We start from the raw sequence: 16,848 nt of genomic DNA, 5'->3' as shown, positions 1-16,848 counted from the left end.
AAACAAATCGCACACCTTTAGCATAACTCAGCGCCGTTTCCATAGCGAGTTTTCTGTCTCTGTCCCAGCGCTGTCTTCCGGAGCCTGTTCGCACATCATCGTCATCCTCAGGCATCCAACCCTCCCAAACGTAGACTTCATAGTAACCGTCTACGATAAACAACCCTGCAAATAATCCTCGAATTAATAATCAAAAATCTGTGTCTTAGAAAAACTTGTCTTCTGGGGGGGAGGGGGGAGGGGGAGAGGGATAGCAGGGAGGGGTAGCAGGGTAGCAGGGTGCGGGAGGAAAAGGCCGGGAAGGGAGTGTTAATGGAAAAGGCGTCTCGTCTCCCTCTGCCTCTCTCTCTCTCTCTCTCTCTCTCTCATTCCTTATTCCTCGCGCAAATCTCCTTACATTGCGATTATCCTATGCAGTTTTGTAACAACTATGCTTAGCTTCCGCACCTGGTTGTTTGGCCGTATAAAGGTCTTCTTGTAGGAATGGAAACGGGCACAGTTTTGGTTCCGATCGTGAGGGACACAAAACTTCACTCGCTGTGAATTTTCCAGTGGCACTGCTTAGTTCAAAAAGTCGAGGTTGGTAGTTGTGTTTGGATGGATCTACGACAAAAAAAAATCTTTCTTAAATAAACACGTAAACAAATCCTCATAACAACACACCGTAGTCGAGCAAGAATCGAGAGGAAACCTGTCCTAATTCATTTTTTTCAGACGTCACACAATGCTACCCTCCGCAAAACATTCCAAAATGGCAGCCGAAAAAGACTAGGATGAGCCAAAACTTTCCTTACTCTATTCCTGTTCGTCAAACGTTAGGTTCCACTAAACTAGAACAGTCCCACAGTAAAAAAAATAAACCCTTTCAGCAGTATTCACGTGGTGTGATGACGTTGCTTTACAAGTTTGTTCTAGCAGAGGTCTGTGGATGAAATCTTCCAACTTAAGACGGAAGCTACGGATGGAAACCCTTGTTTGTTTCTAGTCCATGAAAGCTCCTGAGAAGCACTTTCTAATGATGTCTACTCCACGTTCATATGGGCTGATGTATCATTTATCCGTTCTGCGCCTATAAGCACGACGAGTGAACAAGGTCAGTTACATACCATGCGCCAAACTGCAGTAGTACTTCTTTCCTCCGATCACTTTCCAAAACTCTTCTGTTTCGCTTCCTTCCTCGATTTCACTGAGAGAAAAGGCTGTAATCCCAGCCATATTGCAATCAACACTCTTCCTGCAATGGAACATCAAAAAGGCGTAACTAAAAACACATATCGAGTACAACTCAATGGCGGGAAAAGCGAGTGAGTCGGACACGATGGCTTTTAAGTCTGCATCTGATTGGTTGAGAGGGCGGCGCGGATTCGCCCGACCAATCAAAGAGCGTGGTAGTGTAAATTCGACTGTACGGCAACCAAAACCGCAGTAGTGACAACAGCCAATGATAACGAACGAAAATATCAAAACGAGCCCATAGGAACTCGAGAAAAAACGCGTCAACTGCATGAAGCCAGCAAAAACGAGAGTACCCAAGTCGCAAGTAGGATTATTTCTGCCTCTCTTTGGGTTGAAGGATAGAGAGAGTTTTCTCAAACAAGAAAAGAACTTAAACTTAAAGAACGCAGAAGGAAAAACACCACAATACTTTTGAGACTCAACTGAAAATTGCCTTAACTTGGTAAAGCAAACCCAATGCCCAATCTGCCACAACACTCCCTGTGCCATAACTGTTTTGCATCTGTTTACTTCTGCCTTACCTTTCCTGGACTTTCTTGGCAGCTGCTTTGGCTGTGGCGCGGGAATCTTCACTGGATTTACATCCATGCCACAAGTAGATGTGAGCTTCACGCCGTGACACCAGAACTAAACTGGTCCTTGATCGCAGCGAATATGAACTATGAGATGAAAAAAATAAAAGTTGCGTCTTTGTCTCCTTTAGAGCTCTCATCTGAGGTATTCAAGCCAAACGAGCGTGTTACGTGACCAACTTGTTGTGTGACGACCGTTTTGAGCGATAAGCGCGGTGCGTGAGGAGACTAGAACTGTAGTTCATGCGATATAATAATCAAATGATCACCTGGGAGTATCTAAAACGAGCGCGTTTCGTGAAGAACGTGTTGCGCGATATGCGTGTTTGGTGGGACAAGCTGTATTTTATGTGAGAAAACATTCCAAAATATCATGAGAGAGTATTTCAAGACGCGTGAAAAGACAAACTTTCCGCGTGACAAGCGTATCGCGTGAGGAGATTAAAACTGTGCCTAATGTGACACAACAGTGAAATGATCACAACACAGTAAGCCTTTACCTTGCTTTGACTTGATTCAGGTAGGCCTCTCCAGGTTCTTCATTACGAATCACATACAAACGAGTCTCAGAGGAATCTGGCAGAAAACGAAAGCAAATGAAAGCGAGTTATAGTATTATTGTTATTATTGAAAATTTAGTTTTACATCAAGATAACATGACGAAGGTTATTCTCATAACTTGTTCACTGAGAGGAGAGGAAGTAACGAGTAAATCTTCTCTCAAAGTTAATGAGTTAAGCCTACCTGTGAATTTCGCTGTGTTCTCGTCTACCATGTTTTTCCTATTGAGCAAGTGAAAGTATCAAGTTATGAGAACCAGTTAATGTTCTTTGTGCTTGCTCTTCAACACCTCTGACATAAGCACAAACGACCGGCCATCCCGCAAGAGATAAGCTAAGGACCAAGAGAGACGAGCCCAACCACCACACTCGTGATATGCTCCTGACTAAGGGTGGTGTCTACTTTGAAACACCTTCACCCCTCCAAGTGTCAGCCACCCCACCCCTACCCCTTGTTTGTCTACGTAAGGCGTCTATGTGCGGTAGGTGACGACCCAATAACTGAGTGTACGGAATGATGGTCTGTATGTGCGTTACTTGCGCATCCTGTGAGTTCAGTCTGTCGTCCTACCAAAGAAGTCTATCTTATACAGTTGGGACATTAAGCAAACCACGACGGCGAAGGCAACAAGAATTAGGCCAAACAACATTGGAACACTTACATGACGCAGCACGAAAGTTTTAAAGTTCGTACATTTCCTTGCCGTCCTCTGCTAAACAACAGCGTAAAATTATCACATTAGCGAAGTCTAGAGGCGGGATCCGCGACGGCAAATTATTCAAAATTTTTTGAACCGAGGGCTGCCATCGCATGTTATGCTGATGATGAGGTCGCGCGGCGTTTTAAACTGAAAACACGTTGAATCCATCACTTATCTCCTTCTCAGTTGTTCTTAAGGGTGTCACGCAACGCCCCCTCTCAGAGGAGAGGGGCGTTGTGTGACAACCAACAGGCCTATCATTCGTCGGCGTCGTCGTCGTGGTGCTTAAGGGCCCCAATAACCACATGTAAGTGACCACACAGTGTCCACTGAGAAGACATGAAATGCTAAACAAAATGACATATACTATGCGGGTGACAGTGGCAGTGGCAGTGAGGCGGAATCATGAACAGGAAATCATGTAATTATGAAATTTGACAAATGAGTTTTCAGACGTTAGTTCCATTTACAATTTGAATTATTTTAATACTAACTTCAGGAAAAATGAAAATTATTTTCTTTAAACTTTGTTTCAATTATGCTTCTCATAGGTTACCGTGATGTTTTGCGCTCCAAAGCATACTTGTTGAAATAATTATTTTCGATTATTGTGGTTTCATCAGGAAGTTTATGGGTTTGGTCTTTAGCATTAAAATTTTCATGAGCTTGCAGTGCAGGCGTCTTAATAGGGTGAATTAACGCTAAGAAGCGAACCATCGTTTATTCAACTAGCCATGTTTGATTTGGAGTTATAGTCCACAGTGGGGGGGGGGGGATGAGCGGGGAAAAGCGAAAAAACTCTCCCACCCCCACCCCTCTCCTTGTTTCTTTACTGTCGCTCACCCCTTAGGAAAAATTTCTTTCTCTCCGTCAGCCATCCGCTTCCATTAAAATCAAAGATGGCGGTCATAATTTTCGCCGAGAAAATAATGAGCACTCGCCCGCCAAATTACGCTACATTTTTACTGTTACGTGATTTTACTGTTAATTCAGAACTTGGTTCTTTCTTTTCAAGGCAAGTTAGAGTTTTAAGCCAGTCAGTAACGCCCTCGTCAAAAAAAAGTTTGATTTAAAGCAGAGCAATTTTCTACTGGGTGTCAAAAGTAACCCGTGATTGCTTTCGTTTCGCTCAACTTTGCTCGCGCCATCCTTAACTTGATTCGCACCATCCTCTCAACCAATCAGATGCAAACTAAAAAACAACCGCGACCCGGCCGTTCGCGTTTTCCCGCGCTTCAAGCAGTTGGCAAGTTTTCACTTAGAGCTCTCATTGGTTAATGATAATGTAAACCTTTGTTCCAATTGGTCACTTTGATTATTTTGGTTCTGGTTTCACTACACCCAATTAAAAACTGCTCTAACGAAGAAATTAAAGTTGGTTCAGGTAGGGGAAGTTTTCCTGCCAAGATATTGTTTAAAATAATTCCTTACGCGGATATTATTGTTAGAAAATCAGAACTAAACTTACGTCTCTGTGTCATACCAGCCCTTGGGTAAGCTGTTAATAAAAGAATTAGTGAAGTGAAATTTCACATAAACAATAGTATTTGTCAAAAAGTAGCTCAGCTTTTCTCCCATCTTCATTTTCAAAGTTAAGAACATTCTTCTCTGTGTGTTTTTTTGGATCGGTAGATTATCTAAAAAAAGTTAGACACATCGCTCCTTTAAACTGTTCATTATCACGATCATTGATAAACATTTATTTGGCCTGAGAAAAAAGCATCTCCCATTGCAAGTTTAGTATGGCTGCCTGCTTAGAAAATGATTTGTTCTAGCGTGATACAGCAATTTATAAGTGAGCATTTAAAGGCAATCCGAAATTGTCTTGTCACTTCGCTATACTTCGCTCTCTGATTGGTCGAAAAAACTCGACCCACTTTCTCAACCGATTGGATGCAAAAATGAAAAAGCCAATCGCGACTTGATCGCTCGCGTTTTCGCGCACCGAAAGCAATATCAACAGGCCCTCGTTATTGGCGCTTCAGCGCGAACACTTCCTCGCCTGCGCGAAAGTATAACGCCTTGAGCCACGCAAACCTCTCCCTGACTCGTCTGTGCTCTTTCCGCAGAGGAGAAACGCGCGTCCTGCAGCGCTAAGAATGAGGCTTGCTCGCAAGCTGGTCTCAACACGAGTTTTCATCGGCTCTTTTATTCACACAGAATGAGAGATGCTTCTGTTCTCGAGTCAAGTACCCTAACTGCACTTCGATTCAAATTAAATCGTGATAAATGATATATGGACATATATAATGTACACATGCAACGAATACGTGAATAATTTCGACTCCTGATGATAAAGTTTACCAGTGAATCAACACACTCGAATGCTGTGTTCGTGGTAGCGTGATTGAGAACATCCAACATGAATTTCTGCTGTTTGATTGCAACGCAATGATAAAATTGACGTCCAATATTCATGCATTGTGTTAGTGTAATGGACAGCAGGTTGCTGAAAATTTGACCAGTGAAGGACATTTTTGAGGAAATATCTGAAATACAGATTCATTATTCAAAGACGACTTCTGCGCATGAGCTTTATGGCCCAAACCGCTGAAGCTTATCCCGGTTTCCATAGAATAAAGTGAGTATTATTGCTACTCCTTTAAGACAGGCAGCTAATCCATCCTAAGATACTCCCTTCATCACCCCACCTTGGATAATTTTCGCGTTTCCTTGTCAATTTGTACTCCTCTGTGAAGAGAGACGCTGCGAGAGTGATTTTTTTTTCCACCGAGAAGGCAATCACTCGAACAAATTTTGGCTCAAGATCAAATATTACTGATAATCAAATACTGCTGGCTGATCAAAACTAGATGTTCACAAACTGTGTACCTGCCAGTATGGATAATCATTCCCCCTTTGAAGAGATTTAGAAATACTGGAGTTTCCTTTCCTTGCACCACTCTTACCTGTAAAGATAACATCGAGGTAAAACTAACCAATCAAAAGAAATTTAAAAAAAAGACAAAACAGCCAAAAGAAGAAGATACTGACTGACAGACGAAAAGACGAGAGAACTAGGCAAGCAAGAAGGCAAACAGAGACAGGACGGCACACACAAACTACGTCAGGATAAGGCTTTCAATACACATTTCATATCGTTACCTGCGGTCCTTTTTCTTCATCAAGTTCTACAGCCATGATGGCAGCTGCACCCTTCTCATTCACAGAACAGTCATTTCCTTGCCAGAAAAAGTAAGCGCAGCGGACGCGCCCAGCAACGGTTGAACGACAACGGGACTTCCGATCTTTGACTATTCTGTCGGCGAGCACAAAGTAGGCCCACCTGATCACATAGCCTTCCCCTGCAACATCAAAATACTACATTAAAGTAACGTCTTAAAGACATTGAATGGAAGTCTGCTCTCAGCTAATCCATTGAAATCTCCCCCCCCCCCCCCCCACGGGCATTATGTCGAGTTTTCCTAACATTTCACAAGCAACCTATTTAACCTTTTCTATCCTTAAATTAGCATCCATTTTCTCCCCACTGTTCTCTTTACTTCTTCTGTGGTACTCACTAGAAGAATTTGTTTGACAATCAGGAGCTTCTTAAATTTGTGATCACTTCTGTTATTCTCATGAACTTTACATTTGATTTAAAAGTGATAATCTAAGGAGAAATTACAAGCCAGACACTCGGAAGGTTTAAATTCCTGCGTGGAGAAAGGCACTCAGTTATTGACGTGTTTTGCCTCAGACAATATTACAGAGACTCGGCAATGGTTCGTACTCAGTCCTCCCTGCCCCGTACGCCAACCACTTACTAAACAACAATCATACAATAATAAATAACACTATCAGCATTGATGTGTTTACCTGAGTGGAAATGTCCATGTTGTGCTGGCTGTACCTCAAAGTGTCTATACTCGTTAATATGCCACACTGTTAGACCGGCGGTTGTCACAAGGTTTCCCTCCTTGTAAACGTCACCCACCCACACAGTGGGAATCCCATTGCCACGCCCAACATTCGTCCCTTCAAACATCTGGCTTGGCAATGGCGGTGGACTTTTCAGCATGCTCTTAGGGTCACAGGGCTTCAGTTCCACAGGAGGAGGCTAAAAGTCACGGAGAAAACCAACATATCACTGTTCACGAACAAAGCTCACTCTCAAACTGTCAACACTGTTCCGTGTCTTTCGTGTTGTGTATGTTTTACAAACTGAAATTTAAAGTACCGCTCAAAAGTAAGTTGACAGTCCCTCGTAACTCGATCTCGATCCTCGAAAACTCAAGGCACGAGTCGAGTTTTAAAACGCTCGAAACGAGGAAACAAAGGAATTATTGCGCGAACAATTCACTTTTAAACAAAAATCTGCTTTGAAGACCAAGCTTAAAATTTACCATCGTCTTTAGTTTAACTCTGTACAGAACCCTTTGACCTTTTCCTCCCTTAACCCTTTACATCCAACATCACTATGCATATTCTCCACACTGTTCTTGATAAATTTCCTAAGGTGCTAACAAAGAGAATTTGTTTGCCAATCAAAAGGTTCCTTTCCTGGTGACCATTTCCTTTATTCTCATGACCTAAATGTGCAATTCAGGAGGCATACTGTAGGGAGAAATTAGATGCTGGTCACCCTTGAGGTTTAAAGGGTTAGCAATAACCAAACCAACCAGAACAGAAGTGAACTTCTGGTCCCTAATGATAAGCAGTAATCAAAATTCACTGTACCGTTGGTGCTAGTTCAAGCGTACTAGGATGTCCCTTCATCCGAATAATCTTGGTTGGATCAGGCCAGTCGAGGAACTTCTCACGAAACAAGATTGTCTCAGCCTTTTCGTGAAGCCTTGCAAATAACGTCCACGGTGGTCTGCCAGTTGAAACTTTATTGTCTACTTCGGTGCAATTTTCGGGTTTGCCATACGGGTAGATTGGATCATAATTTTTTCCATACGGTTTAAAAGGCTCTTCATATAGTTGTTTTGCCAGAGCGAAGGCCGACTTTCTTTGACCTGATAACGATTGTTGTCCATTCCAAACGTACAGTTCTGAACCAAAGTCAAATATGAAAACCTGAATAAAAAGAAAATGTGTTGACTATGACTGAGAGAAAAAGTGTGGCTGAATGCAATTTAGGCAACACAGCGGTCGAATGTCTGTGAATGGGTGAATGTTGTATAGGCTTCGTGTGGGTAGTGCGCCAAATTGCCTTACAAGAGTTGTACACAACCACACAATCGAGTATGGCGCAGTGTTAAAAAACCGTATAACTGTTTTGATAAAACTCAAAACAAAACGCTAAATCTGCAGAAAAACCGACCAAACGTCGGGCTTGCGCGAAGGAATCAATACTGGCCGGCCGTGCGCCAATTAAATGTGAAAAATTTCACAGTAAAACATAGGAAACAACCGCATTCTTGCAAAATAAACGAAATAAAATTGAAATTTTCATTGAAATCTGTCAAAGAAAACAAAGCAGGGAAAAGGAAAACTGATGACTTTTCGAACGCAGAGCTCTTTCAAGTACAGATATCCTGTTGATTTACTATTCTGTTTTGCGCTTTACCGAAAAAGTTATACGCTTTCAAAACACCGGACTAACTGATTTGTAACATCTAGGTTGTGACAGCCTCAATGCACGCCAACTACTGGCACCTGGTCATTCCGACGTTCGCTCATGCGCGGACGCTTGACCGCTGCGTTAGAGATTGTCACCCTCGACTCAGTGTTTTAAAACACAGAAACAAGATTTCCAACGTGAACACGATTCACAGATGATCAAATAATTGATCACCAGCAAAAAGCGGAAAACTTTACTAATAAAATATAATTACCTCCTTAGTGTCAAAAATGGAGACCTGAGGAATTCGTCCACACATAGTCTCTACTGGCATCAGAGTTGGAGGATCTGTCCAATGAATTTTATAAACCATGTTGCCCTTAACTACACCCTTCTCGTATTCTTCGTCTTTCGCCATTTTTTGAGCATCTATATGAGGATAAGTGGGGACTGAATTTTAGTGTAGACAAAACAAAATATAATAGTGCTGACTGTGAACCGCTGCACTCGATTCAGCATATAGAAAATTCATTTTGTAAATTACAGATTTCACTTGAGATAAACCCTATACCCCTATCATTGGTATTGATTATCTCGACACGATTCACTTTCCATTCCCTATAACAGTGACCATGAAAATTTGTTTGACGATAAGAATCTTCCTAAATTTGTGATATTTTCCTTTACATTTGATGCAAGGGTGAAACTTGAAAGGAAAATAAGGAGCAAGTCACTCCGAGGGGTCGACAGGTTGAAACTTCTCATTGCGATAACTCCACTCGGTTCTGCCAGCATTATTGAAAAAACCCTTGGCAAAGGAAAACTACAGAGCTGGGAAAATGACTTAGTGTCAACCAAAGGGAACTGTTTGTCCAAAGAAGGCATTGATTGCTTTGGACACCACTCTTAATTCAAGCTATGGTGATCATTCTTGAAACATTTGGTATCATGGCAATTAATCTGCTTCACTCAAACATCAGTATGCATATTCCCTTAAAAGTACTCTCTATATTTCCTATGATGCTGACAGGGAGAATTTGTTTAACAATCAAGAGCCTCTTTAGTTGGTGATCATTTCCTTTATTCTCGTGATGTCGACGTGTGATCCAGGGGTGATCCTGTGATAATCACTCTTAGGAGTCAAAAGGTTAAACATACAAATGGCACTTTGTAGGATATCTTGCTTCAGTCAGAAGGTACTTGTAGTAAGCAAGTTTTAACCCAGTCATCCCTTAGAGCGACTAGCGTCTAATTTCTCCTTACAATATCAGCCCTAAATCACACAGTAAGGTTACAAGAATTAAGAAAATGATCACCAACGAAAGAAGGTCTAGATTGTTAAACAAATTCTCCTTGTTAGAACCTTAGAAAATGCATAGAGAACAGTATGGAGAAAATACATCCTGATGAGAGGATGTAAAGGGTTAAAGGTGAGAGAAATGTTAGCCAACCTTTAACAGGATTACTTCCAGGATCTCCACTCAGAATGTTTGCAAATTTGTCCAAGGCAGCGTTGAAGTCCATGTCTCCTTCTTCAATGGTGACAATGTCTCGCGCCTTACAGTTCAATTCATTCTTTGTTTTAATCTTGGAGACAATTTCTGTCACCTACGGAAAAGTCAAAATTATTATTTAAGACTTACAATCCAAAATGAGATCTACAAACACAGTATCAGGGGTGGTGGCAGAAACTGAGCAGGAGTAGCAGAAGAAGCAGACACAGAGGTGGTAGTGGTGGCAGAAGCAATAGAAGAAACAAGACAAGCAATATCAGAAAACCAAAGTAATGAAGAAGCAGAAGAAGCAAAAGAACAAAAAAACAGGAAGAATCACCATCAGTAGCAGTATTAGCTGCAAGAGAAACAGCATTAGCAGAACTAGGCAGCAGAAACAGCAATATCGGTGACAGTATCATCAGTAACAATAGTTGTATCAGCAATGATAGATATAGAGGTGAAGGTAGAAATAGAAAAAACGGCATGTAGCAATTCCTACAGAAGTACATGTATTTACAAACCTTGGCTCTTTCATACGGATTGGATTCCTTTCCAATCCAGGAGAACAGATCCTTTTCTGTCACAAGAGCAAAACAGTCTCCAGAATTTAAAGACTTTAAACTTGGTTCAACGAGACGTACTTGAAGATGACGCCGTCCTGTACACAAAACACAAAGGTCTTAACATGAATATATGTATGTAAAGGTAAAGATAAAGTCTGTACTCCAGTCTTCTGGCCCACGTAGCTGGAGCTTTTCCCAGTTTCCATAAAGCATCAAGCGACAAGGAGTGTAACTACTCCCCCCTGGATGGGATGCCAGTCTATCACAACGTTACCCCCTAGTATTTCATCAGGCTTCCCTAACAATTCTTCAGTACCCATTTAAACTCCTTCCTGGGTGGAGAGAGACATGGGGAGAGTAAAAGTGTCCTGCCAAAGAACACAACACAGTAACCTGGCCAAGTCTTGAACCCAGACCTCTCGACCCGGAGTCCAGTGCACTGACCATCAGGCCACTCTGTCTCCCAGATGTATGTATGTAACTCCTGTCATATAGTCCCTCACAATTAACCCTCTATACCCCTAACATCACCATGCATATTCTCCATACTGTTCTCTATACATTTCCTAGGTTCTAACAGGGAGAATTTGTAAAACCATCAAGAGCTTCGTTGCTTACTGATCATTCCTTTATTCTCGTGACTTAAACCTTTTATTCTGGGGTGATATTGTAAGAGGAAATTAGAACCTTGTCCCTCTTAGGGATTAAAGGGTTAAAAACTCTTGCGACTTTCCAAATCAATAGATTTTTATTTACCTTTTATGTGGATCAGCATAATAGGTTTTATTCCTCTGTACTCATCCTTTTCCTTCTCTTCAGGCCCAGCAGTTTTACGCAATCTGACTTTGGTGAAATCTTCAGTGCTGGCCAGACCAGCTAATGCTGATGCCGCCAAGTCGAGAGTGTGACGCCTCCCTGTAGGTAGACAAGAGAACATCATATACATGTACTGTTGGTGCAAGGTTTTTTAATGTAATGTGAAAGTAGAGTTATGTGTAGTGATAGGATGTGATGAATTACGGTAAGATCGCACCATGGTTAGATCGCTCTACTGGCAAGTTAGATCGCTCCTTCAAGTAAGTGGCTTCGCTCCTACATAATTTACTTCGCTCCATGTCGAAAACTAAGGTTAAGGTAGCAAAACTAAGGTATCTAAATTGATAATTCATTAAATGACGAGTATATCTTACCTAACAATCGATTAAAATCGCTGGCGCGCGCTTGAAAAAAATCCGAGCTACGCAGAAAAAACAAATAAAGCCTCATGTAAGGGAATCACGAAGTGTAATCGAATTTATTAATTAAAGATGGCAGATATCAGTTTCCTTACATCAAAAAGCAAAAAAGACCACACTGGAGAGTATTGGTATTTGATTGATCTTTTTCAATACACTTCAGTCTATAAAGTTATAATCTATTCCACGATCTTTTATTCCATCATCGATATACATCATACATCGGTAGCTTGATGGCTAATCTGAAGGACAAAGTGTGGACGATGTACTCGAATCGTCACAAGACACATCATCACCTATAAAACTTTTAAGATCATTGGAAAGTAATACTTCACATTATAACATGGAGCGAAGTACCTTATGTTGTTAGCAAAGTAACTTATTTGATGGAGCGATCTAACTTTCGAGTGGCGCGATCTAACTTTTGGTTGGAGCGATCTAATTTTCGAGTGGCGCGATCTAACTTTTGGTTGGAGCGATCTAACTGGGAGCGATCTAACCATGGCGCGATCTAACCGGATACCTATGGGAAGAAATGAGACGAGACAAAATGGGATGAAATGGGATGAGATACGATGAGAAGAGAAAGATAACACGAGAAAAGATGAGATAAGATGTAAATAGAAGAGAAGAAATGAGATAAGATGAAACGGGATGAGATGAAATGGGATGAGATGAAATGGGATGAGATGAAATGGGATGAGACGAAATGGGTTGAGATGAAATGGGATGAGATGAAATGAGATGAGATGAAATGGGACGAGATGAAATGGGTTGAGATGAAATGGGATGAGATGAAATGAGATGAGATGAAATGGTATGAGATGAAATGGTATGAGATGAAATGAGAGGAGATGAAATGGGACGAGATGAAATGGGTTGAGATGAAATGGGATGAGATGAAATGAGATGAAATGGGATGAGATGAAATGGGTTGAGATGAAATGGGTTGAGATGAAATGAGATGAGATGAAATGGGATGAGATGAAATGGGATGAGATGAAATGGGATGAGATGAAATGAGATGAAATGGGATGAGATGAAATGGGTTGAGATGAAATGGGTTGAGATGAAATGGGATGAGATGAAATGGGATGAGATGAAATGGGATGAGATGAAATGGGATGAGATGAAATAGAATGAGATGAAATGGAATGACAAGTGAGCACTACCATAATACTTGACACCAAAGATGGCCTTTATATCCAACAAAGCCTTCCAAAATTAATCTGCCATATTTAACAACGGGTCATGCCATCTGTGCCATGATACAGTTTTCCCCAAACTCCTAAGGCCATTCCACTTCCACAAAATTTACAAATTGATTCTCCACATTACTATGCTATGAATATCCACAAGGATAAAAGGCAGACAAGTTTCCTAAAATGCTACACAGAAGTGGAAATTTACAATGTGCTTTGACAGCTAGAAGGAAAAAAGGACATACACAGGTTGTCAGGATCTTTGTATTTCTTCTTCTTTCTCTTGATGACAGGATGCTCACTTGTGACCTGTTTCTTTTCTATTCTCGGTCGCTCAACCTGCGAGTCAAAAGAACTGATTCTATCCAAGTGCTATAACAATTGTGATTATTATAACTATTATTATTATTATTATTATTATTATTATTATTATTATCATTATCATTATCATCATCATCATCAAATGACCTTCTCTCATGTGTTGACCCCCCCCCCCTCTCCACCAGCCCCCTGGGCATTTGAACTTTTGAGGACTGGTTTGTTCAAATTCTGCCACCTCCCCCCCTCCACCTTTGCCAGGGAAAAAGCTGTCTTCAAATGCCCTCCCCAATTTTAGCCAATGTGACTTTCTACATATTGACCAAACTTTACAACCTACATCTTGTAGACCGTTTCTACTGAGCATTTGCTCCCAAAAGTAAACTATTTACCATAAGATAGTTCAAGATACAACTCCAGTATTCTGCTGAAAAAACTTGACACTCTCAGTTCAAATTCCTCACCCCAGCCAGGCAAGGTTCAAATTTCCCACCTCCCTTCCCCCAGGCATGGAAAACAGAAAATGCCCATGGATTTCCCAGAGGGGGGAGGGAATGTTGAAGCTTCAAGTTGATTGGTAAACACAGATAATAAAAAGCCTTCAGCAACATTCACTGACAGCACTCTTAAAAAGATCACTCTTTGAAACTTTCATAAATGATAGATAATACAGTGGACAATTGACCACTATTAATTTTGTGCTCTGTTGTTCTACCACTGAACCACAGAGAATTCAAAAGTGAGCAAGGCCAGATACATGTGCCAGTACTTTACCTCAGTCTCTGTTCGCACATCATTTCTCTGCTGTAGGTTTTTCACTGGATTTGCTGTTGATCTGTGGTGACGCTTAGGTCTAATCTTCATTCTGTCCCCTGCTAAAGATGTCAGTTTCCTAGGACACAACATTACAGATAATACTATTTTTGTATTTTTCAGGGTTTCATAAAAAACTGTAATAGCCAGCCAATGCCAATTTCTTCAAACCCCAACAGCTGACACTCAGGATTGTCTTCTTTTCAGCAGCAAACTTCGACTTCAGAAACTTTATACATCATTTCTTTACAACACTTAAGCTACCAAAAGTGATTAACATGTAACTTCTCCTTGTAATATCAAGATGTTGTCTAGCAAACAGGTAATGAGAATCCTCAAACCTATCAGGTGGAAGTTGGTATCTTGATCTATAACCAAATTCTTGTAACTAATTTAAAGGGAAATGTGTAGCAGCTGGAGGAGAGAATTAACAAGCAGATCTTGAGTTTTAAAAGGTTAATTTGTACTTACTCTGTTGTCTGTCCTGAAACAGCATCAAGATCCTCCAGAGTGATCTCTGGAGCCTTTGATTCCTTAGCTTCAACCTTCTCTCCAGTCGTGGTTGAATCATAAAATTCTTTTAGACCCTCTTCAAAAACACTTGGCCGCCTTCCTCTTTGACCGGAATGAGGAGGTGCTTCATCCTGCTTAACTGGCTCATCTTTCTTATCCTCTGTTGTCTGTGTTTCATTTTCCTTATCCTTCTCCTGCTCTGGCTCACCATCCAGAGGAATATCCACAGCCACAAAGTCGAATCGCTGGGCAAGATTGGATTCTGATTTTGTCTTCATCATGCTGAAGGGTTTCAGAGTTGTAGACAACTTTCTCTTAGATTTGCTTTTGGAAGCTGAAAGGAAACAGAGAGAAAATCATCCTTTTAACCCTTTTAACTCCCATGAGTGACCAAGACAGAATTTCTCCTTACAATATCAATACAATATCTAGCAGACAAGTGATGAGAATAAAGAGAAATATCAATTGGCAATTACTTCTGTAGTTGATCCAATACCCTATTCTCCAAACTAACATCATAAGAATTGTATGGAGGACAGTAAGGAAATTTACTAAGGAGATCTTGAAAGTGAAAGGGTTCAAGAGACATACCTGAAGTCAAATTATTTGATGGACTTTGACTGTCACAGAGTTTTATCATTAAATATAATCAGCAAAATATATTCTTTGAAAGGCAAATACAAGAGATAAAAAGAAAAAACCAAAGAGGAAACAAGATGGCTGGGGAAGACAACATCAGCTGTTACATGAATTGATAGTGATACTGTGGAACAAACTGCACCAAATTTTTCCAAGTAGACAATTCATGATGTACATACATGTAGCTGCCTATATTTCTCTACACTGCTACCTGGAGTAGAAACTCATCTCTCAACAAAGTGGTTACCATCTTCTGTACCCACACAAACTCTCATCATTGTTCTCCATTGGACTGCTCATGAGAATGAATAATCTTGTTGCAAAAAGAACTGGTTTGTTTCTCTTTCATTGTTGCCTAGCTGAAAAGTAGGGAATTTCCTCCTGATCTAACAACTTCAAACCTTTCACTGTCCATGTCAAATCTCTCTGACTTGAAATAGCACTCTAAATTTGCTACAGTGACCAAAGTAGGACTGAAATGACCATGGCCAATTTACGAACATCAACTCAGTTGACAGTACTAAATTAGGTTGCTATACTCTCCCACAGAAGAAGTGCCATAGTTTCTTTAGAAATTCACCCCTTTATTCTTTCTAAATATCACTTTAGATTGCCATAATGTTTACAACCAACCTCTGTTTAAAATAAAGATGCCTAATTATCATATTGTCTTTGACAGACATTTCCATTGTATTGGTCTCAATTTATATATTAAAAGCATCATTAGCAGGTATACATTAAAAAAATAAAAACATTTTCATAATGGTCCAAATTTTAGACTCAGGGCTAGAAAAATCTAAATATTGATTATCGTACCCCAGAGACATACAGCAGTTGACATTTTATACAAATAAACAAAACATTTAAAACTGTTTTGTATAGTAGATTTTTAAAAATAGTTTCTTCACAAATGCAAACTTGATCTAAAAACACATCAAATATTAATCAGAGGGTTCCTTAAAAGGACAAAATTGTCCAAGTTAGTTAGAACTGCTCTAACTCAAAGTACAGAATGAAAATTAATTATTTGCAAAAGCCTTCCATTCTTGAAAATACACGCACAACCCTGCTCAAAATCTTGAAGGTAATTTACACCAAGAGGGGTCAAATACACTTGGGAACACATGTATAAAACTACTGTAATTTATATAAGGAAAACATACAATTCAAAACAGGATCACAGACAAAACTACAATGTAAATGTAGTACAAACACATGCAGCTTTCAAATTAATATCTGTTTTAATTTGACAGAATCAAACATGAGGCAGAAAAACTGAAACAAAAAATATTTTCAATCGTTTCAACTCCTCAGCTGCAGCTGTATAACTCAGAGCAGTGAGAGCATCAATTTGTGTATCAAGTTGCAGATAAATCTAAAAGATTTATACAATATATCCTTTGCTAACTTAAACATTCTGTCACACAGACACAGAGGTAAATTTTAACTGAAACATTCACTGATTTAAAAAAGAGAAAAGTAAACTTACTT

At 40.3% G+C, this 16,848-nt stretch overlaps 1 protein-coding gene across 4 annotated transcripts in view; it reads right to left on the bottom strand.

Annotated features, from left to right (window-relative positions):
* Positions 1–16,848, bottom strand: part of LOC131770735 (supervillin) — a 28,235-nt gene that overhangs the window by 3,223 nt on the left and 8,164 nt on the right. For 2 of the 4 annotated variants that reach the window (XM_059086450.2, XM_059086448.2), the window contains exons 3-20: positions 14,677–15,052; positions 14,167–14,284; positions 13,320–13,413; positions 11,394–11,552; positions 10,596–10,732; positions 10,030–10,186; positions 8,853–9,007; positions 7,750–8,091; positions 6,889–7,129; positions 6,175–6,374; positions 5,902–5,978; positions 4,538–4,567; positions 2,553–2,590; positions 2,309–2,384; positions 1,758–1,895; positions 1,107–1,234; positions 448–603; positions 16–165 (exon numbers count right to left, since the gene is read on the bottom strand). In XM_059086450.2, the coding sequence (XP_058942433.2) occupies positions 16–165; positions 448–603; positions 1,107–1,234; positions 1,758–1,895; positions 2,309–2,384; positions 2,553–2,590; positions 4,538–4,567; positions 5,902–5,978; positions 6,175–6,374; positions 6,889–7,129; positions 7,750–8,091; positions 8,853–9,007; positions 10,030–10,186; positions 10,596–10,732; positions 11,394–11,552; positions 13,320–13,413; positions 14,167–14,284; positions 14,677–15,052 (2,772 nt within the window). Of the gene's footprint in view, positions 1–15; positions 166–447; positions 604–1,106; positions 1,235–1,757; positions 1,896–2,308; positions 2,385–2,552; positions 2,591–4,537; positions 4,568–5,901; positions 5,979–6,174; positions 6,375–6,888; positions 7,130–7,749; positions 8,092–8,852; positions 9,008–10,029; positions 10,187–10,595; positions 10,733–11,393; positions 11,553–13,319; positions 13,414–14,166; positions 14,285–14,676; positions 15,053–16,848 lie in introns of those variants that run through there. The other 2 variants (XM_059086449.2, XM_066160781.1) reach the window with 2 other exon arrangements.

The sequence above is a fragment of the Pocillopora verrucosa genome, chromosome 13 (assembly GCF_036669915.1).
Source record: "Pocillopora verrucosa isolate sample1 chromosome 13, ASM3666991v2, whole genome shotgun sequence".
Lineage (NCBI taxonomy): Eukaryota > Metazoa > Cnidaria > Anthozoa > Scleractinia > Pocilloporidae > Pocillopora > Pocillopora verrucosa.
The sequence above is the reverse complement of the archived record's forward strand: the minus strand, read 5'-3'. Positions and strand labels throughout refer to the sequence as shown.